The sequence below is a fragment of the Ceratotherium simum genome, chromosome 9 (genome assembly GCF_057802395.1).
Source record: "Ceratotherium simum simum isolate JZ-2026a chromosome 9, ASM5780239v1, whole genome shotgun sequence".
Classification (NCBI taxonomy): domain Eukaryota; kingdom Metazoa; phylum Chordata; class Mammalia; order Perissodactyla; family Rhinocerotidae; genus Ceratotherium; species Ceratotherium simum.
In genome coordinates, this window is record NC_141908.1 from 77628392 (window position 1) to 77653050 (window position 24659).

At 38.4% G+C, this 24659-nt stretch overlaps 1 protein-coding gene across 2 annotated transcripts in view; it reads left to right on the plus strand.

Moving 5' to 3' along the window:
- STRADB (STE20 related adaptor beta) overlaps positions 1–24659 on the plus strand; it is a 28831-nt gene that overhangs the window by 557 nt on the left and 3615 nt on the right. For both annotated transcript variants that reach the window (XM_087435615.1, XM_087435614.1), the window contains exons 2-7: positions 2941–3041; positions 12676–12756; positions 17805–17904; positions 21690–21811; positions 22753–22861; positions 23938–24061. In XM_087435615.1, the coding sequence (XP_087291741.1) occupies positions 3030–3041; positions 12676–12756; positions 17805–17904; positions 21690–21811; positions 22753–22861; positions 23938–24061 (548 nt within the window). In that variant the 5' untranslated portion in view covers positions 2941–3029. The remainder of the gene's footprint in view (positions 1–2940; positions 3042–12675; positions 12757–17804; positions 17905–21689; positions 21812–22752; positions 22862–23937; positions 24062–24659) is intronic.

Consider the following 24659-nt stretch of genomic DNA (forward strand, 5'->3'; position numbering starts at 1 on the left):
ACGGGACTGAGAAAATTAAGTGCTCAAACTTCGTCTTGTCCTCGGGACTTAAATCCAGCGTTGTTTTTCCCTCGTGGGTTTGTTGTGTCAAGTACCTTTTTCCTTCAAACTTGATCAGGAGTTGTGACACAGCGCCTACCCAGCACAGAGCTTGGCACACAGTAGGCGCTAGTAAATATTTTTTGAAAGCGTGAGTCACTACACTAAATTTGGAAAATTCTACGGAGTTGTGCGTCGCTATAATTTTTAAGATCACTTTGAAAATTACAGTCATTTTAAAGCTCAACAAAGAGAGTTAAATCGAGTTTTTTGCATTCCCTGTAACAATGGCCTCTTCTGGATGCTGAAATTAACTCGAAACCCGAGTTCTATAAATAGGTGCGCCCTCTGATTTTCACAGAAACTGTTAACCTTTCAGATTAAAACCTTCGGACGAACCATTCTATTATGGAACAAATTTAAATTATTTATAAAGCTTTATCCTAATTAGCTTTTCAGATACAAGTGCAAGGGACCACACTGATGTACCTGTGAATACATTTAGAAATATGGGCCTCAAGTATGATTTTTAAAAAAGAATTTGTATTCATACCTAGTGAATGAGTATGCAGGAGAAAATTATGACAGCAAATCTATCCCCCTCTCCCGCTCTTACCAGGTGCAGCTGCTGCCTTGACCTCAAAATGTCTTGTAAAATTATCCTCTTAATGGCCTGGCATATCTAAAGCAAACATCTCTGGGATTAAACCGCCCCATGGGGACAACCCCTTTAGTACTGACGGTTGTTACAGTATTCGTTTCTTCCGAGTTTTTCTGAAAAATAGATAATCTAATGGAGTTTAAAGTTGTTTTGTTGTTTAAGAACGAACTTGCTGATATTAAGTGGAAAAAGCAGGAAACAAAATCCTGATAACCAGAAAATTCCGTTAATCACGTCATCCCTAATCTTTCTGCTTGTGGGAAGGTAAGCTACAAGTGGTCAGAGCCGTGTCTGCCCTGATCACCAGTGAGTGTCCCCAGAGCCCAGCACAGTGCCTGCCCAGTGAGAGCCGTTCATTAAGTACTTGTGGCATGGATACTTGGCTGTTTCAGATAACAGTGTAATGACTTTCTACATGTGTCTGGTTGCTTCATTTACTTGGATATTTCCTTAGAATAGATGATTGAAGTGAGAATTTTACTGTGTCAAAAGGTAGGACATTTTCGTGGTTATCAAAACATCGCCAACTTGCTTTCCAAATGAGCCTTACCGTTTTGCACTGCCACCTTTATTTAAGTTTTTATTAACTTTTGCACTGCCACATTATATTTAAGTACCTTTCAGAGCATCCCCTCAAGCTATTGTTTTGATACATTGTTTGGCAGTTATGAGTACTTTCAGATGAAGTAACTCATTTGATCTCAGTCATCCTGGAAGACTGCCTTCCCCGTTTTGTAACACAGCAAACTCCAGTGCCTTTAATTGATGATAATGAATAGCAGGTGACAAAATAATCATACCCTTTCAGGTTCTTCCTCCTCCTGATTCTACCTTGGTTTGTAATGAACATCCTGAATAAATTCACGTCTTTCCTTAACAATGAAATTGGATACTGCTCTATAATATCTATGGTTTACAAACTCTTCCTTTGCTTTCTCATTTTGCTTGGTTATTTGCAGATGCCTTGATCAAACTTGGGGACTTAGTTAAAATGAAATAATGAAGCACAATTTAGATGAAAGAGATGATATTGGTTAGGTGTAAGAGAACACCCAAGCACTAGCAAGATTAGAACGTTGCCACCGTTTTATTAGGAAAGATCTGGAAACTTTTGGTGGTGCTTTTGTACCTCCTTGAATCTGAAGGAGTTACTGTTTTAAATCTCTGAATCTGTTGCAGAGTCTTCATAAACTATTGAGAATAATACTCTATTAGTGAGAGTGGACAGGAATTATTTGCATAATAATCTGCATATCTTTCATATCTGTCAATAAATTCAAAGAGGAATAGAATTGAGAACTAAAAATCATAAGGTAAAAAATTTCAACCTGCAGAAAATGTTATTTTCACATGAAAACTGAAAAAAAGTTTCTTTTTTTTAAAACATATGGCAACAAGAAAATGTTATTAATTTCTAGTCTGTTACTAATCCTGATTCTTTCCCAAATTTGCTGGTCAGGGACCCCAAATGCTTTAATAGGTAATTAGTCAGATCAAGAAGCTTTGGAAGGTTCAAAGTTTACTTACCATCGGAAATTCTTGGAATATATTTGTAGGTGGCACCATTTATATCAAAAGTGGGTCTGGGGCTGGCCCCATGGCTTAGTGATTAGGTGCACACGCTCCGCTACTGGTGGCCCGGCTTCAGATCCCGGGCGCGTACCAAGGCACCACTTCTCCGGCTGTGCTGAGGCCGAATCCCATATATAGCAACTAGAAGGATGTGCAGCTACGACATACAACTATCTACTGGGGTTTTGGGGGAAAAAAGAGGAGGAAGACTGGCAATAGATGTTAGCTCAGAGCCAGTCTTCCTCAGCAAAAAGAGGAGGATTGGCATGGATGTTAGCTCAGGGCTGATCTTCCTCACAAAAAAAAAAAAAAAAAGAAATAGGAGAAAAAAAAAAAGTGGGTCCAACATTGCTTTTCTATATTGCTTCCACATTTGCTTAGGGTTCTTTAAACAAAGTAGTACGGAAAAGATAGGGAAGGAGAAATGCAGGTATATTGAGGCTTTGGAAATATTCAGACCCTCCCTTCAACTTCACTCTGCCTTTCTGTTGTGACGTCAGATCCCAGATAGTGTTCAGTGAACAGAAATGCTCTTTAAAGTCACTTCAGAAATGTCTCTAGTCCTTGTCTCACAGAATAGCTGCCTAAATATTGTGTGGGTTTATGGGAACTAGTTCTTCAAGGTACTTTTATATAAATCTAAACTATTTTGCTTTTGTTTTTTATAGTACAATATTTCTGCATCCTAAACATAAAGCAAAAATCTTCTTTGGAATAGATGGATTTTGTGTCATTTCCTGTGAACTAAAGCGATTCAATGTCTCTTCTGGTAAGTTTTTGTTAACATGGATCTAATTTTGTGCCATCAGAGTAGTTGTTGGTACAGAGCCATAAAGCAAAAGCATATTCTAATGGGATATTCTTAGCTTTGAGATGTTATTTTGACCTGAATGACTTCTGGTCTTTAGAAATGAATTAAATTCTCATTGAGTTTTTATCTCTTTAAAAAAGAGCTTCTCGGGCGGCCCAGAGGCACAACCGGTTAAGTGCATGCACACTCCACCGCTGCAGTGGCCCGGGGTTTGCCAGTTTGGATCCTGGGTGTGCACCGACGCACTGCTTGGCAAGCCATGCTGTGGCGGCATCCCATATAAACTGGAGGAAGATGGGCACGGATGTTAGCCCAGGGCCAGTCTTCCTTAGCAAAAAAGGAGGATTGGCAGATGTTAGCACAGGGCTGATCTCCTCACCAAAAAAAAAAAAAAAACAAAACTTCTCCTATACTTTTCTGATATACTCATTATTCTGTTCCTTTGTCCTGTACCCACTTTTTCTCATACGTAGGTTGTACTTGGATATGCCTCTCCCATCCAGTTACTATGCCTTATCCTTTAAATCTTTCAAAAATCCCTTCTACAGATTTCCATCTGACTAAAGGCATGCTTTAAAATGGTATTAAACATAGGCTCCTTGACTTAACAAGACAAAAAACATTTGGTTCGACGTATGTGATGTATAGATACCAACTTGTTTTCTGTTTATATTACATCCATGGTATCTACTTTAGATTAAGTAGTTTTAGGACTTTTGTTATATAGAATATAATACAATATTTGAATCTTTGAATTATTATATTAAAGCAGTGATGTTTAAAAAGTGATCAGTACATTTGTATGATGATTTGTAGTTTACAAATACTTTCATACATTATACCTCTTTCAGTCTTCAAAATTGTGAGTGATTGGCAGGGCAGATGGTATAATCCTCATGTTGAGTTTGGCCCAAGATTGCAAAGAATTAGAGCCAGGACTCAAACTCCTGTCTGCTGATCCACTCCATTTGCCAAGTCTGAGAGGCAGAACTATGAAATTAGGAGATTGTATTGTCAGTTATATGGAAAATACAGAGTACATTTACTTTATGTTTAAAGTAAGACTTTTCTACTTAAAAGGGGAGCTTTATATATCTGAAAAATGCATTGAGGTGAAATACCTACCTCATTTTCTAAAGCAGGATTGGCAAACTTGCTGTAAAGGGCCACTTTGTGTTTGTGTGCTGGATGGTCTCTGTGACATTCCTCTTCTGTTGTTGGAGTGTTAAAGCAGCCATTGGCAATATGTACTTGAATGAAAATGGTTGAGTCCATGTTCCAGCAAAGCCTTATTCACTAAAATAGGAGGTGGGTCAGTTTGACTCATGGATCATAGTTTACTGACTCCTGCCCTAAAGGATTACGTAAAACTAACAATTTTATTTCAGTTTGTGAATTAGCTGAGGTGTAAAAGGGCATTGATAGATGAAAGTCCTGAGATTCAGAGGACTGTGTGGTTGCCCAGGGCTTCCAAATTTTGGAAAAAGGATATCTTACTTAGTCTATTATTCATAATTATGGGTTTTGTGAAAAATAATAGGATATGATAATGGGTGATTTATATTCATTCAATTTGTTAACAGTGTTACTTTAAATTATATTCTTCCTATAATGATGAAATATTTAGAATCCTTTGAATCAAAATAATTCCTTTTTTTTTCCTAAATGAGATATTTGTGCAAGATCAAGTTGACATTTTTACTGATGGAGGATTCCTCTCCATTCAAGTTTTACCCTCTGTTTGAGAGCTAAGAAATGGTGTTTTCAAAGGAGCAGCACAAGTAAAATATTTTCCTTTAGATTCTCTACAGGGTATAACTGCTTTTCACTTGGCTATTATGGTGATGGATAAAAAAATTACATTCAGAAATATTTAAGGGGAGCTTTCTTCTGGATGGTTTTAAATCATTGTGCTGCCTAACAGAGATTAATGTGTCGATTTTTCATGAGCTGTTATATTCACCAGCATCCACTTGATTCACTGTGGGTATAAAAATGTTTTGAAGGGTAAGATATGGCTATTTTGTGATTTTTTTAATACCCTGGGCAGCTAACGAACATGCCAACATTTTTTAGGAGGGGTCAGCAAAATATTCTGCCTTATAATACTGTCTGGTTTTAGCTGTCTTCATATTTAATAGTGACTACTTTCTTGCACTGTGAGAATTTTATATAAAGATAATAAAAGGAAGTCTACTCTGTTATTTTATAAAATGTTTTCTATATTTCTACAAACTGAGAACATGGATCACAACTTTTATTTTGAAAATAAATCAGGGTCAATTTAAATTTTAAGAAATATTCCCAATATGTCTTGTTAACTTCTCTTCCATCAAAAAAAGTGATGGGAGAGTGACGTCAGCGTCATGGCAGACTGAGCTTTCCCGTAAACTCTTCCCCCGATAAGATGCAACAAAAGGAACAGTCACAGACCAACAACGGAATCCTAGACAGCAAAAAGCAAGATCGGAAAGATCCACACTGCTGCACATCTGAGGGTGGAACGTGCTGGGCCCCCAGAGGAAGTGGGGAGAGGTAAGGAGAACTCCTCTCCCTCCCCATCAGATCAGCGATCCTGCTCTGCGTGGCTCCCAAAGAGGGGGGAGGGGCGGCCCTCTGCAGGGAGACTGTAGCTCTTTGGGCTCTCTCAGCCGCTGGGAAACTCCCACACAGAGGACTCAGAACTGCTACGGGGTACCATCGACATCTGAGCACCCCAGGAGAGCGGATAACGAGGGGCGAACGAGAAGCCCCCCACGCCAGGGACCTAGTGGGCAAAAGAGAGAGCCCCCCGCCCCCAGCCCCACAAGCCGGACCCTGCAGCTCAGCCGACCAGACCAGAGCAAGCAACCGGTGGATTGCAGCGAACAGCCGGGGCACAGCGCAGGGGGCTCAGATTACACAGCCCTTTACCCCTACACAGTGGAGGCGGGTGGAAATTGCAAACAGATATTTCCAGGATGAGGAAAAACAAAGCCAATACAGGAACGACAGTGCAAAGACACATGAAATCACCAGACCAGAAGGAAAATGACAAGCACCCAGAAACCAACCCTGAAGACACAGAAATCCATAACCTAAACGACAGAGATTTCAAAATAGCTATCATAAAAAAACTCAATGAAATACGAGACAACACAGACAAACAATTCAAGGAGATTAGGAGTTTCTTCACAAAAGAGATTGAAATCATAAAAAAGAATCAGTACTGATGGAGATGAAGAACACAGTGGAGGAGATAAAGGAGAATCTGGAACCTTTAAAGAACAGAGCTGACAATATGGAGGAAAGAATTAGCATTATACAGGATAGGAATACAGATATGCTCCAGATGGAAGAGGAGAGAGAACTAAGACTAAAAAGAAATGAAGAAAGTCTCCGAGAAATATCAGACTCTATTAGGAAATGTAACATAAGAATTATAGCTATTCCTGAGGGAGGAGAGAGAGAAAGAGGAACAGAGAGCCTATTCAAGGAAATAATAGCTGAGAACTTCCCAAATCTGGGGAAGGAGCAGGAAATACCAGTAAGCGAAGCCAACAGATCACCTAAATACGTCAACAGGCAAAGGCCCACTCCACGACATCTAGTGGTAAGGCTGGCCAAAGTCAGTGACAAAGAAACAATATTAAGGGCAGCTAGACAAAAAATAACATACAAAGGAACTCCCATCAGGCTCTCAGCGGATTTCTCAACAGAAACTTTACAGGCTAGGAGAGACTGGAATGATACATTCAAAATACTGAAAGACGAAAACTTTCAGCCAAGAATACTCTATCCAGCAAAAATATCCTTCAAATATGGTGGAGAAATAGGAACTTTCCCAGATAAATAAAAGCTAAGGGAGTTCATGGCCACGAGACCCCCACTACAAGAAATACTCAAGAAGACCCTCAGGCCTGAAAAAAAGAAGAGAAAGGGAGTACAAAGCTTGGAGCAAGGAGAAAAATAGGCAGACAAAGTCAGAAAAATAGTAGATCTTTACCGGAATAGGTTAGCAACCACTTAAATACCAAAATCAAAGATCAAAGGAAGGAATTCACCAAAAATAAATTTAACCTCATCACTGTAAACAAACACCCACAACACAAGATAGAATAAGGTATAACAAGAACAACTTAGAAGGGGAAGAGGAAAGGGATTGAATTGACTTAGTATAAGGAAATAGGAGGCCATCAGCTAATGGACTATCTCATACACAAGATGTTTTACACAAACCTCAAGGCAACCACTAAACAAATAATCAAAACAAAATCACATATGATAAACAAAGAGAAAACTAGAAGAGTCATAAGACAGAACAACCAAACTGAATTGGCAGTCTGAAACAAATGGGACAAGAAACAAAGGAAAAGCAAAAGAACAGGAAAATAAGTGACAAAACAGTAACATTAAGCCATCATATATCAATAATTACCCTAAATGTAATGGATTGAACTCTCCAATTAAAAGATACAGAGTGGCAGGATGGATTAAAAAGCAAGACCCAACAATATGCTGCCTCTAGGAAACACATCTCAGCTCTAAAGACAAGCACAGGCTCAGAGTGAAAGGATGGAAGACAATACTCCAAGCTAATGGCAAACAAAAGAAAGCAGGTGTTGCCACACTCATATCAGACAAAGTAGACTTCAAGATAAAACAAGTTAAGAGGGACAAAGAAGGGAAATATATAATGATAAAAGGGACACTCCACCGAGAAGACATATCACATAAATATATATGCACCCAACATAGGAGCACCAATATACATAAAGCAACTATTAATAAACCTAAAAGCAGACATTAACAACAACACAATAATAGTAGGGGATCTTAATACCCCACTTACATCAATGGATAGATCATCCAGACATAAAGTCAATAAAGAAATAGTAGACTTAAATGAAAAACTGGATGAGATGGACCTAGTAGACATATACAGAGCACTCCATCCAAAAACAGCTGACTACATATTCTTCTAAAGCACACATGGAACAGTCTCAAGGATAGACCATATGTTGGGAAACAAAGCAAGCCTCAATAAATTTAAGAAGATTGAAATCATAACAAGCATCTTTTCAGACAATAATGCTATGAAACTGGAAATCAACCACGAAAAACAAAAATGGGAAAGTGACAAAAATGTGGAGATTAAACAACATGCTACTGAACAACCAATGTATCATTGATGAAATTAAAGGAGAAATCAAAAACTCTCTGGAAACAAGTGAAAATGAAAATATGCCATACCAAACCATATGGGATGCAGCAAAAGTGGTCCTGAGAGGGAAGCTCATAGTGATACAAGCCCACCTTAACAAACAAGAAAAAACCCAAATAAGCAACCTCAAATTACACCTGACAGAACTAGAAAAAGAAGAACAAACAAAGCCCAAAGTCAGCAAAAGGAGAGAAATAATAAAAATCAGAGCAGAAATAAATGAAATTGAGACCAAAAAAACAATAGAAAGGATTAATGAAACAAAGAGTTGGTTCTTTGAGAAGATAAACAAAATTGGCAAACGTTTAGCCAGGCTTACTAAGAAAAAAAGAGAAAAGGCTCAAGTAAATAAAATTAGAAATGAAAGAGGAGAAATTACAACAGATACCACGGAAATACAAAGGATTATAAGAGAATACTATGAGAAATTATATGCCAACAAATTGGACAATCTAGAAGAAATGGATAAATTCTTAGACTCATACAACCTCCCAAAACTGAACTAACAAGAAATGGAGAATCTGAACAGACCAATCACAAGTAAAGAGATTGAAATAGTAATCAAAAACCTCCCCAAAAATAAAAGTCCAGGACCAGATGGCTTCTCCAGTGAATTTTACCAAACATTCAAAGAAGATTTAATACCTATCCTTCTCAAACTATTCCAAAAAATAGAGGAAGATGGAACACTTCCTAAATCATTCTACGAGGCCAACATCACCCTGATACCAAAGCCAAAGACAATACAAGGAAGGAAAATTACAGGCCAATATCGCTGATGAACATAGATGCAAAAATCCTCAACAAAATATTGGCAAACCAAATACAGCAATACATTAAAAAGATCATACACCATGATCAAGTGGAATTTATACCAGGGACGCAGGGATGGTTCAACATCCGCAAATCAATCAACGTGATATGCCACATCAACAAAACAAAGAATAAAAACCACATGGTCATCTCAATAGACGTAGAGAAGGCATTTGAAAAGATACAGCATCAATTTATGATAAAAACTCTCAACAAAATGGGACTAGAAGGAAAGTACCTCAACATAATAAAGGCTATTTATGACAAACCCACAGCCAACATCATACTCAACAGGGAAAGACTGAAGGCCATTCCTCTGAGAACAGGAACGAGGCAGGGCTGCCCACTTTCACCGCTCCTATTCAACATAGTACTGGAGGTTTTGGCCAGAACAATTAGGCAAGAAAAAGGAATAAAAGGAATCCAAATAAAACTGGACAGCCACATGCAAAAGAATGAAAGTGGACCATGTGCTATCACCATTCACAAAAATTAACTCAAAATGGATCAAAGACCTGAAGGTGAGACCTGAAACTATAAAACTCATAGAAGAAAATATAGGCAACACACTATTTGACATTGGTTTTAAAGGAATCTTTTCGGATCACATGCCTACCCAGACTAGGGAAACTAAAGAAAAAATAAACAAGTGGGACTCTATCAGATTAAAGAGCTTTTATAAGACAAATGAAACCAGAATCAAGTGGTCCATGCAGAAATAGAAGTACAATGATGTACACCTGAAATTTTTACAATGTTATAAACCAATGTTACTGCAATAAACAAAAAATTAAAAAAAAAAAAAAAAAAAAAAGATGAACAGACAACCAACCAGCTGGGAGAGACTATTTGCAAAACATACATCTGACAAGGGGTTGATCTCCATAATATATAAAGAACTCACACAACTGAACAACAAAAAAACAACCCGATCAAAAAATGGGCAGAGGAAATGAACAGACACTTCTCCAAGGAAGATATACAGATGGCCAATAGGCACATGAAAAGATGCTCAACATCACTAATCATCAGGGAAATGCAAATCAAAACAACACTAAGATACCACCTCACACCTGTTAGAATGGCTGTAATCACCAAGACAAAAACCAACAAATGTTGGAGAGGATGTGGAGAAACAGGAACCCTCGTACACAGCTGGTGGGAATGCAGACTGGTGCAGCCTCGATGGAAAACGATATGGAGGTTCCTCAAAGAATTAAAATAGAGATGCCCTATGATCCAGCCATCCCACTACTGGGAATCTATCCAACGAACCTGAAATCAATAATCCAAAGAGGCTTATGTATCCCTATGTTCATTACAGCATTATTCACTATAGCCGAGAAGTGGAAGCAACCTAAGTGTCCCTCGCCTGATGATTGGATCAAGAAAATGTGGTGTATATATATACAATAGACTACTACTCAGCCATAAAAAAAGACAAAATCGTCTCGTTTACAACAACATGGATGGGCCTGGAGGCTATTATGTTAAGTGAAATAAGCCAGAAAGAGAAAGACAAACACTGTATGATCTCACTCATATGTGGAATATAAACCAACACATGGAGAGAGAAACTGTATTGTGGTTACCAGGGGCAATGGGGGTCGGGGGTGGGCACAAGGGGTGAAGGGAGACATATATATGGTTATGGACAAACAAAAATGTACAACCCAAAATTTCACAATGTTAAAAACTATTGAAACATCAATAAAAAAAAAAAAGTGATGAGCATTTTTTAGAAAGACTTTTTTTTATATGCTTGAATATATTTTGATAGCTGTGTCAGGGGTCCCTTCCAAGACCACTTCCAGGTTTGGTGATTTGCTAAGAGGACTTGCAAAACTTAGCGTATAGTCATACTCACAGCTAAGACTTATTACAGCAAAAAGATACAAAGCAAAATCAGCAAAAGGAAAAGGTACGCAGAGTGAATTTTGGAGGAAACCAGTGCAGACTTCCAAGAATCCTCTCCCAGTGGAGTCATGTAGGATTTGCTTAATTCCCCCAGAGTTGTGACAACGTGTGTGAAATATGGCTCACCAGGGGAGCTCATTAGAGACTCATTCTCAGGGTTTTTATTGAGGATTGGTCATGTAGGTACCTTCTGCTAACAGGTAACAAAATTCCAGACTCACAAAAAAAAAGCAGATGTTCAGCATAAACCATACTGTTTGCACAAACAGTTTAAGGCACTGTGAACCATTCTTATCAGGGAATGGTGGGAACCCTCCCCAAATCCACGTTCCCAGGTGCCATCCAGGGGTCAGCTTTGCAAGCAGGCATTTTCTGATGATAGCAGTTCTAGGCCTGCTGTAACTCTTTTCTTCACAATGGTGTTAATGATTATTGTGAAAAATTCAGGGTAAATGTTGCAAAAAATATATAAATACCAAATATAGTTTATAAAGGACCTAACTAGTGGTTATTTTCAATATGAGCAGCAGTAATAAGTATCTTCAAACACTGTTATTGTAAATTTTATTCACTCTAGACAAACCAGTAGGAAATTTGCAAAGAAAATGATTCTAGTGCTATCTTGACATTGTTAGCTTCTCTTCTTCAGGGGTGAGTTTTACGTAAAACAGTGGGGATATATATCAAATTATTGTGATAAGATTGATGAAGTATACAAACTGTAGGGATTCAACTTAAAATAATCAGTAATTCAGGCTAACTGGGAAAATGACTAATTTGATTAGTGAGAAATTCTGGCATATTTTAAAAGAAAGGAAGTTTGATTACTTTTAAGTAACTGACTACAAAGTGTTAATGGATGGACTTATCTTACAGACTCATTTGATGTTAGTACTTTAATGTTCATATAGAAATGAATGTTCATGAGATGCTTGAAAATGATTTATTATAAAAGTCTCTTTCATGCAATTTCCTTACACTTTTCTTTTGACATACCTTTTCTTCTTAAATAGTGTAAGGTCAGCTTCACCCCACTAATTGATGATGAGATAAATCACATGTACATGTTACATTTCTTTATTGGCAATATGTGATAACAGGACAATGGGTTAAAATGCAGGAAAATATAAATTGTGATAATGGAACTAAGTCTCTTAATTTGCTTTGAGTTGAAGTTAGAGATGTTTATCACCTTAAGAAACAAAGTTGGTTCCAAATACACTCAATGTGTGGTTTAATGTGGCTAAACATCGTTCCTACACTTAAGGAAAAAAAAAATCTGTGGATCAAAATAAAAATGATTATAATGAATATAGCAGAATAATCCTTAGCAAAGATGATGAAAGGGTTAAATATTACACCAGCTGTAAAAATGAATTGATATTATGTCCTCCAGAGGAGAGGATAAGGATCAGAGATAGCTCCAAGTTTATAACAGATATGAAATTTGTCTTCTGCACACCCAGCTGCTTCTCCCCTCTCTCCCATACTGAGTACCTCCACGGTATGGATCCTGACTTCAGTTCCAGGTTCCTGCATACTACCCTTTCTCTCTGCCCCTCACCCCCGTCACCAGACCTTTTCGTAACCACATGCCACCCTTACTTATCTTCTGACTTATTTTTCACTTACTTGATTAATGCATTTCTGAATTTCCAGGATTGTTTCTGCATTTCACGAACACGAGTTGAATCACTCAGAGCTGAAAAACAGTCTGAAACCAGTATCCATCAATACTTGGTAAGAAAATGATTGAGTACAATTACTATTCCTCCTTTGCCTTCTGTAATACCATTCACTCCTGGTTCTCCTGTATCTCTTTTTCTTTACAGTGTCTTACTGTTTCTTCTTACTCTACTCCTGCTATTCTGTAGAAGCCTATAAGTGGCCTAAATTGCCTCTCCCTGAGCAGTCTCACCTGTTCCTGTCACTTCAGTTGCTCAGATTTCAGATTGTCCTGGAGCTACCTTAGGTTTTCCTTCAGTTCAAGAGAGGACCGTGGCATCAAGCAGGACTGATGATTCTCACATTGTTACCTGTTATCCTGGACTCTTTCCTGGGCATGACAAGTGTCCACAGAATACCTCAAACTAGAGTTTTCAAAGGCATCTCTACACAGTTTGAGTCAAATCTTAATCAAACTTCAGCAGCCCATTGTATTTCCTGCTTGGGCTAATGAAAACCCATCTACTAAGTCACCCTAACTAGAAACTGGGGAGTTATCTTCACACTGGCTCTACCTCTGCCCCCACATCTACTTATACACCAAGTCTGACGTATCTGTATTTGAAATGTCCTTGAGTCCATCCCCTCCTTCGCCTGATCACTGCTGCTACTCAAGTCTCATCATCTCTCACCCGGACTATTGCAGGTAGACACATTGCCTCTAGTTTTCTAGACACACAATAACCTCCTGTCACCACTCAGATCAGTCTTCAACACCATTACCAATACAGGCCTGCTTGTGTCACTTTCCAGCTTTAAAACAACCATTGGTTTCCTAAAGTCTATGGGATAAAGCCTAAACTTAGCGTGGTATAAGGACTCTTAATGGTGTAGAATATGTCTAATTTTCGAGTTTCATTTCTTGCTGCTGAGTCTTAGCACATACTCTTCTTTCTGCTTGAAATACCCTTCTCCCTTTTCTGCCTCTAAAATTCCTCCTCATCCATAGAGTTGGCTCAAATATCACATCTCTGAAGCCTTTCCTTTTGTACCTCTTATTCCATTATGCTCCTGCGTATCTTAGACATTCCCATAAAATGGCATTTCCTGTATTAGCTCATAATGATTGGTGTATATGTTTCTCCAACCATAACATGATCCCCATAAAATAGGCATCCTGTCTTTTCCATCTTTATCTCCCCTGGGCAATGCTTGATAATATTTTAAAAAACGTGCTTGGGAATAAATATTTCTGTGGGATCTTTCCCTGCCTTAATCCTTACTTTATACTGCAGTTCTTACTACAAAATGGAACCTGCCTTGCAAATGCCTTATTTCCTATAAAATAAAGTAATCCCAGTTAATCCTGTTTATAAATTAATCCTGATCCTATCTTCAGTTGTCTTCGTTTTGTCATTTCACTTTTTACTCACTAATACTCTAAAATCGTCTCGTTACCTGCCCTTGTGTACAATAGGATGTGTCGTCTAATCCTAGTTTTCATTCAAGTATTACCCTTCAGACTGAGGTGGTGTTCAGAGAGCAGAGTGTCTGTTGTCTCCTTGCTGTTGCCAAGAGAGAGGCCTAGGACTCAGGAAACTTCCGCAGGTGCTGCTGCTGCTTTTTTTCTATTGTGCTAAAATACACATAACATAAAACTTACCGTTTTTAAGTGTACAGTTGAGTGGCATCAAATACATTCATAATTTTGTGCAACCATTACCATCATCCATTTCCATAACTCTTTTCATCTTGTAAAACTGAAACTCTGTACCCATTAAACAATAACCCCCCATTCCCTCTCCCTCCCCAGCCCCTGGCAACTACCAGTCTACTTTCTGTCTCTGTGATTTTGACTGCTCTAAATACCTAATATAAGTGGAATCATATTGTATCTGTCTTTTTGTGGCTTAGCATGATATCCTCAAGGTTCATTCGTATTGCAGCATATTGCAGAATTTCCTTACTTTTTAAGGCTGAATAATATTCTATTGTATGTATATACCACATTTTGTTTATCCATTCGTCTGTTGATGGACACTTGGGTTGCTTCCACATATGGCTGTTGTGAATAATGCTACTATGAACATGGGTATACAAATACCTCTTTGAGACTCTGATTTCAGTTCTTTTGAGTATATACACAGAAGTGGAATTGCTGGATCATATAGTAATTCTATTTTAGTTTTTCGAGGAACCACCGTACTGTTTTCCACAGTGGCTGTAGCATTTTACATTCCCACCAACAGTGCACGAGGGTTCCGATTTCTCCACATCCTCACCAACACTTGTTATTTTCTGTTTCCTGATAGTAGCCATACTAATGGGTGTGAGGTGGTATCTTATAGTTTTGATTTGCATTTCCCTAATGATTAGTGATATTTAGGATATTTCATGTGTTTATTGGCCACAATAACTCAATGGAATTATTATTCAATAGAGAAATGTTGTCTATTCAAGTCCTTTGCCCATTTTTGAATTGGGTTGTTTGCTTTTTTGTTGTTGAGTTTTAGGAGTTCTTAGATATTGTGGATACTAACACCTTATCCAGATATATGATTTACAGGTATTTTCTCCTATCCTGTGGGTTGCCTTTTAACTTCGTTGATAGTGTCTTTTGATGCACAAAATTTTTAAATTTTCATGAAGTCCAATTTGTCTATTTTTTCTTTTTTTGCCTCTGCCTTTGGTGTCATATCCAAGAAATTATTGCCAAATTCAATGTCGTGAAGCTTTTGTCCTATGTTTTATTCTAAGAGTTCTGTTGTTTTAGGTCTTAAATTTAGATACTTGATCCATTTTGAGTTAATTTTTGTATATGGTATTAGGTAAGGATCCACTTTCATGCTTTTGCATGTGGATATACAGTTTTCCCAGCATCATTTGTTGAAAATACTATCCTTGCCCCATTGAGTGATCTTGGCTCCCTTGTCCAAATTCATTTAACCATATATGTGAGGGTTTATTTCTGGGTTCTCTATTCTGTTCCATTGGTCTATATTTCTGTCTTTATACCCCTCCACACTGTTTTGATTACTGTAGCTTTGTAGTAAGTTTTGAAATCAAGAAGCATGCGTCCTCCAATTTTGTTCTTCTTTTTCAGGATTGTTTTGGCTATTTGGGGTCCCTTGAGATTTTAACAATCTTAAATCTTCCAATCTCTGAACATGAGATGCATTTCCACATTGTTTATGTCGTCTTTAATTTCTTTTAGCAATGTTTTGTAGTTTTCATTGTACAGTCTTTTACCTCCTTGATTAAGTTAATTTCTAAGTATTTTATTCTTTTTGATGCTATTGTAAGTGGAATTATTTTCATGATTTCCTTTTCAGATTATTCATTAAGCAGATCTTTTGCATTTTTAGGAAGTTATTAAAAAGTCTAACAAGGACAAGGACCCTGCCGTGATTTTTTTGCTGTCTAATTCTCTAACTAGTCATCACATCAAAAAGAGAAGTGAAGTTAGTTTGGGATGATTTACTCTTAGTAAACCTATGCTGTCCTGTAGTGATTACCATGTTGTTTTCTTAAGTGTCCATAATTCATCTGTCTAGTAATTTGATATCAGACTTTACTGGGCAACTGCATCAAGCTTTGTAGTTTTCTCCCTTTTTTGAAAATTAGGTCAGTGTTTGACTATTTCCATTCTGGTTTCTTGTCTGAGTTCTACTGTGTCTGCAAACTTATTATCCTAGATGTAATTGTCTTTGGCCTGGAGGCTTGAACCTGTCTAAAACAACCTGTTTTGGGCTTCAGCTACTTATTTACAACATATGTGCACCTTCTGGTTTAAAGAAGACTATTTCCCTAATGGAGTAGATGGAAGCAAAGTAGAGGTTGATTAGTTTGATTTCAATCCGTCATCTGGTAACCTGCTGCCGTTTCTTCAAGCAGTGACCTGTAAGCCTCAGTTCGTTCTGTGCTCTGGCGTCCTGACAGGCCTACCGGTTAGCATGTTAAATTTTTGTATATTGTTGTATGCTCTTCTTTCTATCTCTTATATGTGTTCTTTAAATCTGAGTTTATTTGAAGCCTACCTATTCTAAAGAAATTAAATTGATTTATTTAGATTTCTCTTCTTTCTTCATTGGGATTATTTTCAATTATATAATAGAATTTCTTTTCAGTCTTTCATCTCTCTTGAACAGTATTCACCGTTATTCATCTTTAGCCATGAGCTTATAATTACATTTTTTCTGCTCTCTTAAAAGTTTAGGGAACATGAGGAATGAAGGATGTAAAAAGTAGTTAGCACAATTCTGATACCTAATAATGTCATTTCTAATCCCCTCTTCCTTCTCTCTACCCTGGAGGCAGTAACAAGATTCCTGCCACCTGCTGGTGCCTATAATGGCACCTGAGTGTCATTTGGAGTGCTGTTGTCCTTTGGAAGATCCTCATGGCTGTATGATACCAGTGGTGTTGGCCTCTTCTTTCTCTTGCATGCGTGTTATTTTACTGCCACTGGGATTGGGTGCAAATCTAGGACTCTGACTCTGGAGCACCCTGTGAGGCTCCATTTTGGTACATGGTCATTAACTCAGGAGGTCTGTACTCTATTCTCCCATCTCTTGAGGTTCATTTTTCTTTCTGACGTCCCTTCTCATTCATTTCATCTTGTGAAAAACTTCTTCAGCAATTTTAATAGGCTGCAGTGTGGAAATTATTCCTTGACTGTTAACACCTCCACTAGCTGAGCAGGTACCTATATGTATGATGGATATAACTGGCAACCACTTGACACTAGAGCGCAAACGTGGACTGTCCCTCCCAGGTCCCTGCATCTACTCCCTTGATCTGTTTATTAGATACCCTGAAGATTTAACAGCCATTGTTAGCAACTCCTAAAAATTCTTACTGGAAGTTGTGCTGGAAAGTATTCTCTATGACCTGCAGATCTGCTTTTCCTGCCCTCTCCCCCTTTTCAGGCTGACAGCTTTATAACTAACATCAATTATTAGCAGTTATAAACTGTTTTTAGATCTTAGTCTCTTAAGCCACCTTTCAGTGCCTTTCTAATGAGCACTTGTGTGTTTGAAAATACAGTATCAGTATTTTATATTGGGGTAGGGGACCAGAAAAGTTTATACCTGTTTTGTTTTCATCTTTTTAAAACAATGCAGGTTGATGAGCCAACCCATTCCTGGTTGCCTTCGTCCACTAGAACCAGTGAAGTGATCTGTTCCACCAATGTTTCTCACTATGAACTCCAAGTGGAAATAGGTAATAATCCTGGATTTCATATAATTGACCCTTTATTGTTAGAAATGAAATTGATGACAAAAAGATTATTTTGTAGGCAGGTCTTTTTCTGTTGTCACCTACAGCATAAAACTAGATATTGTGTCAGTCAAATAGGTCTATTAATTTTATGTCTGTAATAAAATAGTGGCCCAGTTTTTTCAAGATTACTTTCTAGAATTTTTACTTTTTCACTGAAGTATTTTTAGAGAAGGAAGACACTAAATAATCTAAATATTTTTTATTTGTGTCTTTATTGTGGGAAGCTTCTGATTTTATGTCTATAATATATACTGGGTATGAATTAAAATCAAATCATGTAAATCTTTTAAGTCACAGTCCTTTAGCCAAATTACTTTCTTTTAGCTTAAAAACTTACCTAAGGGGTGAGCACAGTGGCATAGTGGTTAAGTTCATGCACTCTGCTTCGGCAGCCCAGGGTTCGCAGGTTCGGATCCCAGGCTCAGACCTACGCACTGCTTATCAAGCCATGCTGTGGCAGGCGTCCCACATATAAAGTGGAGGAAAATGGGCACGGATGTTAGCCCAGGGACAATCTTCCTCAGCAAAAAGAGGAGGATTGGCAATAGATGTTAGCTCAGGGCTGATCTTCCTAACCAAAAAAAAAAACCTTACCTAAAATCTCAAACTAACACATGGACAAAAAGAACAGTTTAGTTGTTACCAGAGGGCAAGGGGGTTGGGGGGTGAGCACAAAGGGTGAAGGGGCACATTTATATGGTGATTGACAAATAATAATGTACAACTGAAATTTCACAATGTTATAAACTATTATGACCTCAATAAAAGAAAAAAACTTACCTAAAATCTCATTTGTAGTAGAGATCTTTCTCAGTTAAGTTTGGAACAGGCTGGGTTATTGTTTATAGCCTTATACCTGTGAAACCTTTTCTCTGAATAATCAGAAGCATCTATTAAACACTACAAACAGATACTATGTTAGGTGCTAGGGATATAAAGCCATGTAAAACATGTGAGGAGTTCACATCCTCTCAGGGAAGATGAACACGTGAGATAGCTTTGTTTTATGCACTAGAGGTTACCATAGTAGAGGTGTGCTGTGTTATGGGAACAGAGAAAATGGAGTATCCATCTATCCATCTTGACCCCTCTGGGAGTCAAGAAGGAGAGCAAAAAGGAACTGGATCCTGAAGAATGCAGAAAAGTTTGCTGAATGTTCTAGTCAGGGTTTTTGTTATAAACAACAAAAAAATCCTGACTAACTTAAGCAAACGAGGACTTTTCTGAACAATATTGCTAACTCACTGAATTATTGGCTAGAGAAATAAGCTTGGGAGAAACCAAGAGAAGCCACCTGACTAGAGCCGCAGCCAGGGCCACGGCATGGGAGCAGCCTAGTTAGTGGACTACCTAGTTAGTGTACTACCCAGTGAGGGTACTTATACCACCAGACACGGGACCCCCCTGCAGTGAGTTCTGACTGCCCCTGCCTCTTTATGTCACTCACTCCATCCTCCAGTTGCCCAAGCTTAGGTCATTGACCTTCCCATGCCAGGGTCAAGGAGACCAAGAGAGAATAAGGATCTGACCTTTTCTAAAATAGCTCTGGTGGACAATGCCCCCAAATTAGAAAGGAGGTTTAGATGGTGTCAATCCAAAAAAAGGTAAAAAATATTCACTTCCGTAGATGACGAGGAAGAATGGTTAGAGGGGGACTACCACATACTTGCTCTGTGCCCAGAAGTGGGAGAGTAGGGAGTGGTAGGAGATCAGTCTGGAAAGGGAGGTTTGGAACACAGTGTGAAAGACTTTATATGGTGTATTTAGACGTTCAGACTCTCTGTCAGCCTCCACAACTCACCCACTTCGTTAATCAGAGGATTTAAGGCAGGAGTTTGGAATTTGTCCTCACTGTGTGATCCTCTCTCTGAGGCATTGTGGTATAGTGACGATAGTAGCAATAGCATCTAACAGGCATTATGCTGAGCGTTTTTTATGCATTTTTTCATATAAATTTGTCACCCCTTTACCACTCATTTTGCAGATGAGGCTCTGAAAATGTAAGTGACAGTCGTACAGCTAGTGCTTTGAAAACAAGCCTTTCTGACTGTAGGGTCTAAGTTTCCAGCTGCTTCACTGTAGTACCTTTCTGTTGATAAAATGCTGAGTTTAGAGGGACACCTGGCAGCAGTCTGGAAGATGTAGATCAGTGATTTACAGCCAGAAGTATCATCCTTATCACCTGAGTCTTTAAAAATTGCAGTGCCTGTGTCCCAGCACAGACCTGCTGCATCAAAACTCCTGGCGAATGGGACCTCGGCACAGGCTTCTGAAGTAGTTCCCTCAGTCCTTTCAGTGCGTGCCCTGCGTGAGAATGCAGGGTGTAGTGAGGAAGTCACTGCGTCTGTCCAGGGAAAGGGGACAGATCTTGAACTGAGGCTGTGATGCTGTGGAGGGGATGAATTTGAGACTAACTGCATTTACAGGTAAAAGTGGCAGATTCTGGCGAGTGGAGAGAGGGAGGGAACTCTCATTGATTGGGTGCCTATTCAGAGGTGCCACTCTGGTCTTTCACATTTTAAAAACTGGCAACACCAAATGCTGGAGCGTATGCCAAGCAGCTACAGCTCTTACACATTGCTTGTGGGAATACAGATGATTCAGCCACTTTCAAAAACAGTTGGGCAACTTCTTGTAAGGTTAAACGTACATGACTCAGCAATCCCCTCGCGGGTGTTTGCCAAAGAGAAATGAAAGCATATCTACCTAAAGAATGTTTTTGCAGCTTTATTTATAGTCACCAAAAACTGAAAACATCCCAAATATCTATCAACTTATGAATGGATAAATAAATTATGGTATATCCATATGATAGATTATTACTCATCAATAAAAAGAAACTAACTACTGAAACATACAACAACATGGATGAATCTCAAAAGCAGCATGCTAAGTGAAAGAAGCCAGACACAAAAGACTACATTCATTATGAAGCCGTTTATATGACAAACAAAAATCACATCAGTGGTTGCCAGGGACTGGGCGTGGGTGTACGAGATTGTAAATAGCATTCCATTGTTTGACTGTGTCACAATTTATCAATTCACGATTTAGCAATTATAATAGGTATGTAATCGTATATCGTGGTTTTAATTTGCATTTCTCTCTCTTGAGCATCTTTTCATGTGCTTATTGGCCATTCCTATATCTTCTTTTGTGGATTGCCTATTTGATCTTCTGCCTATTTTTTAATTGGGTTGTTTGTCATCTTATAAGAGAGTTGTATGAGTTCTTTTTTTTTCTTTTTTTTTCCTTAGGAAGATCATCCCTGAGCTAACATCCATGCTAATCCTCCTCTTTTTGCTGAGGAAGACCGGCTCTGAGCTAACATCTATTGCCAATCCTTCTCCTTTTTTTTCCCACAAAGCCCCGGTAGATAGTTGTATGTCATAATTGCACATCCTTCTAGTTGCTGTATGTGGGACGCGGCCTCAGCATGGCCAGAGAAGCAGTGCGTCGGTGCGTGCCCGGGATCCGAACCCGGGCCGCCAGTAGCGGAGTGCGCGCACTTAATCGCTACGCCATGGGGCCGGCCCTGTAAGAGTTCTTTATGTACTCTAGATATAAGTCTTTTCAGTTATAAATATTAATACTTTCAATCAGTGGCTTGCCTTTTCATTTTCTTAACTGTGTTTTCTTGAAGAGCAGTTTTTAATTTTGATGAAGTCCAAATTATCAATTTTTTCTTCTTTGGTTGCTAACACAAGTTTTACGTCTGATTATAGGAAGAGGATTTGATAACTTGACTTCTGTCCATCTTGCACGGCATACTCCTACAGGAACCCTGGTGACTATAAAAATTACAAATCTGGAAGACTGCACTGAAGAACGCCTGAAAGCTTTACAGGTAACAATACGAAAAAATGATACATTTAATGTAATGTCCATTTGAGGAGATTACATCTATAGGAATTTTTCCCCCCCAAATTAATAGTTCTTTCTGTTAGAAAAGTAGATTTCTTTCTTCTAATAAACATGTAATTATAGAATTGGAAAGAATACTTGGAAGCCAGATCCATGAAAGAACAAATATATTCAAACTTTGGTAACTACTATAAATTCTTTCAAATGAAGATCATATTTGAAATGCTGGCTTGGAGATTCGCAACACCCCTGGTCAGTCCAATCACAAATAGTCATATAGGGAAATAGAAAAAACAAAAGCAGTCAGTCTCCTTTAATCCAGTTAAATAAAATTATCTTCTAAATTGATCAATTTTGACAGAATTGCATATCAGGAATGTTAATACCATTTTCATTGTCACTAATCAGTTTTGGTATAAAGAAGGAAAGGATTTTGTTTTAACATTGTCCCAATTTTTAAAATACTTGTATGTGCACATGTATATTGCAGAGAAAAAAAAGATTGGAAGAAATTATACTGAAATGTTAACAATGGTTCTCTCTGTGATATAGTGTTAGAAGGGACTTTGATCTTCGTATTTTTATGTATTTTTAAATGTTTCTATAATAAGAACATAGGATAGTTATTAAGAGCATGACCTCTGGAGTCAGACTGAGTTCACATCCCGTGTCCACTTCTCGTATTAATTATGTGTCTTGGACAAGCTTTCTGACTGATTTCTACATGTCCGCTTCTGTAAAACGGGGGTCATAATATCACGTACTTCGTGTAGTGGTTGTGAGATTTAGAGAGATGGCGGCACTAAGAACCGTACTTAGTACTAATAAGCTGCATTGAGTGTTAGCTGCCTCTACTGCTATTATCTTCATCATAAGGAAAAAAAGCTTGTTTTAAATGTCTTGTCTCCTGTGTGTCTATCCTAGAAAGCAGTGATTCTATCCCACTTTTTCCGGCACCCCAATATTACAACTTACTGGACTGTTTTCACTGTTGGCAGCTGGCTTTGGGTTATTTCTCCGTTTATGGCCTATGGTAAGAAAACTCGTTTTAGATCAAATAACTCATAATATAGCCTGGATGCTATAATTATAAGGATGAGTAGGATCTTAGATTTATGATTTACTACTTTTAGTTTATAAATCTGATGGCCAATTCTAGATTTCGTGATATATTTCTATATCTGGTTCATGTTGAATTTTAGTCTTCAGAAAAAAGTGGAATGCGTCTAATGCTCAGTGAAACCCCACTGCTTCTCCAAGAAGTCCGTCCCTTTGCACAGCTGTCTCTTCCCCTCCAGGCTCCTTCCTCTCTCAAGAGAGAGATACTATTGTTTTTCAAGTAGAAGTTTTTCCACCTGTGTATGCCGTTCCTATCCCTATTTCTCTGCGTTGTACATGTATTTCACTGTCTTGTGAACATCTGTGTGTGTCCTCCTCTCCTTCCCTGGACTCAAGCTCCTCAAGGGCAGGATTGTGTATGTATTTTTCATTTTGGTGTCCCCAGGTGCTCATCCGGTACCCACACAAAGTAGTTCAATAGTGTGTTGAATAAATAAATGAATGGATTCCAGAGCTTTGATTTTTAGGACAGCTTTTTTTTTTTTTAATGTTTTATTTAATGTTTTATTTATTTATTTTTTTCCCCCAAAGCCCCAGTAGATAGCTGTATGTCATAGATGCAAGTCCTTCTAGTTGCTGTACGTGGGACGCAGCCTCAGCATGGCCTGAGAAGCGGTGCGTCGGTGCGCGCCCGGGATCCGAACCCGGGCTGCCAGCAGCGGAGCGCGCGCACTTAACCACTAAGCCACGGGGCCAGCCCTAGGACAGCTTTTATGAATTGCCTCTGGATTTAAAAATGTGTATATGCACACAGAATGTATTTTTTCAGTGCTTTTGAAAATTGTTACTTCTCTTTCCTAGTCTCTAGAGTGTCATTAAAAGAGTCTTTTTAAAGATTCTTGAAGGGAAATTACCTTTGCGTAAGAAGGTGGTTAGGCTCTAAAATGTAACAGGTGAATGTGTGTTTACGGTTGAAAAGAACATTTACAACATAGCTAGAAGCAAAATCACTTTCACTGTTCTTTTAAAGATTTCAGGGGTTTCTTTCAGGTTCAGCAAGTCAACTCTTGAGGACTTACTTTCCTGAAGGAATGAGTGAACCTTTAATAAGAAACATTCTCTTTGGAGCAGTGAGAGGGTTGAACTATCTGCACCAGAATGGCTGTATTCACAGGTATTTACTTGTGTTTTACAAAACGAAAGAATTTTAGTCGAAGAAATCTTTTGGGGAACTTGTAGGAAGGAGCAGTGGAGTGTTAGAACGGAGGGAGGAGGGAGCCCTCAGTACAGTAGACGCTGACGTTTATGTTCATTCCCCAGACGTGCCCCGTGCCCAGTGCTTGCTCAGCGCAGGGCACACCTGCTCCCAGGAGCTCACGGTGTCAGCAGGGAGGGTGCAAGAATCTGTCTATCTGAGGATTGCTGGAGGGAGTGGGATTCTAGTGAGCTCTTTTTGTTTTTCTTACACAAATAAAGAGCTTCTTTGTCTGCTTTTCAGCTTTATGTCATGTTTACATCATGTACAAATTGTAACTAAACCTTGCTTTGATTTCTTAAATATTTTGCAGCACCTTGAGATTATCATACTAAATATCAATTCTCTTGTTACCAAACAGAAGTAATTGGCTGAATGTTAGAAACAATGCTATTCTAAGATACATTGGGACTCTGTTTTCCTTTTTAAGTTACTTTTTAAATAAGTTTGTTTTCTTGCTTGTTTCAATTTGCTTAATGCTTTTTATCTTACTGTTTTTGTTTTTTTAGCAGCATTC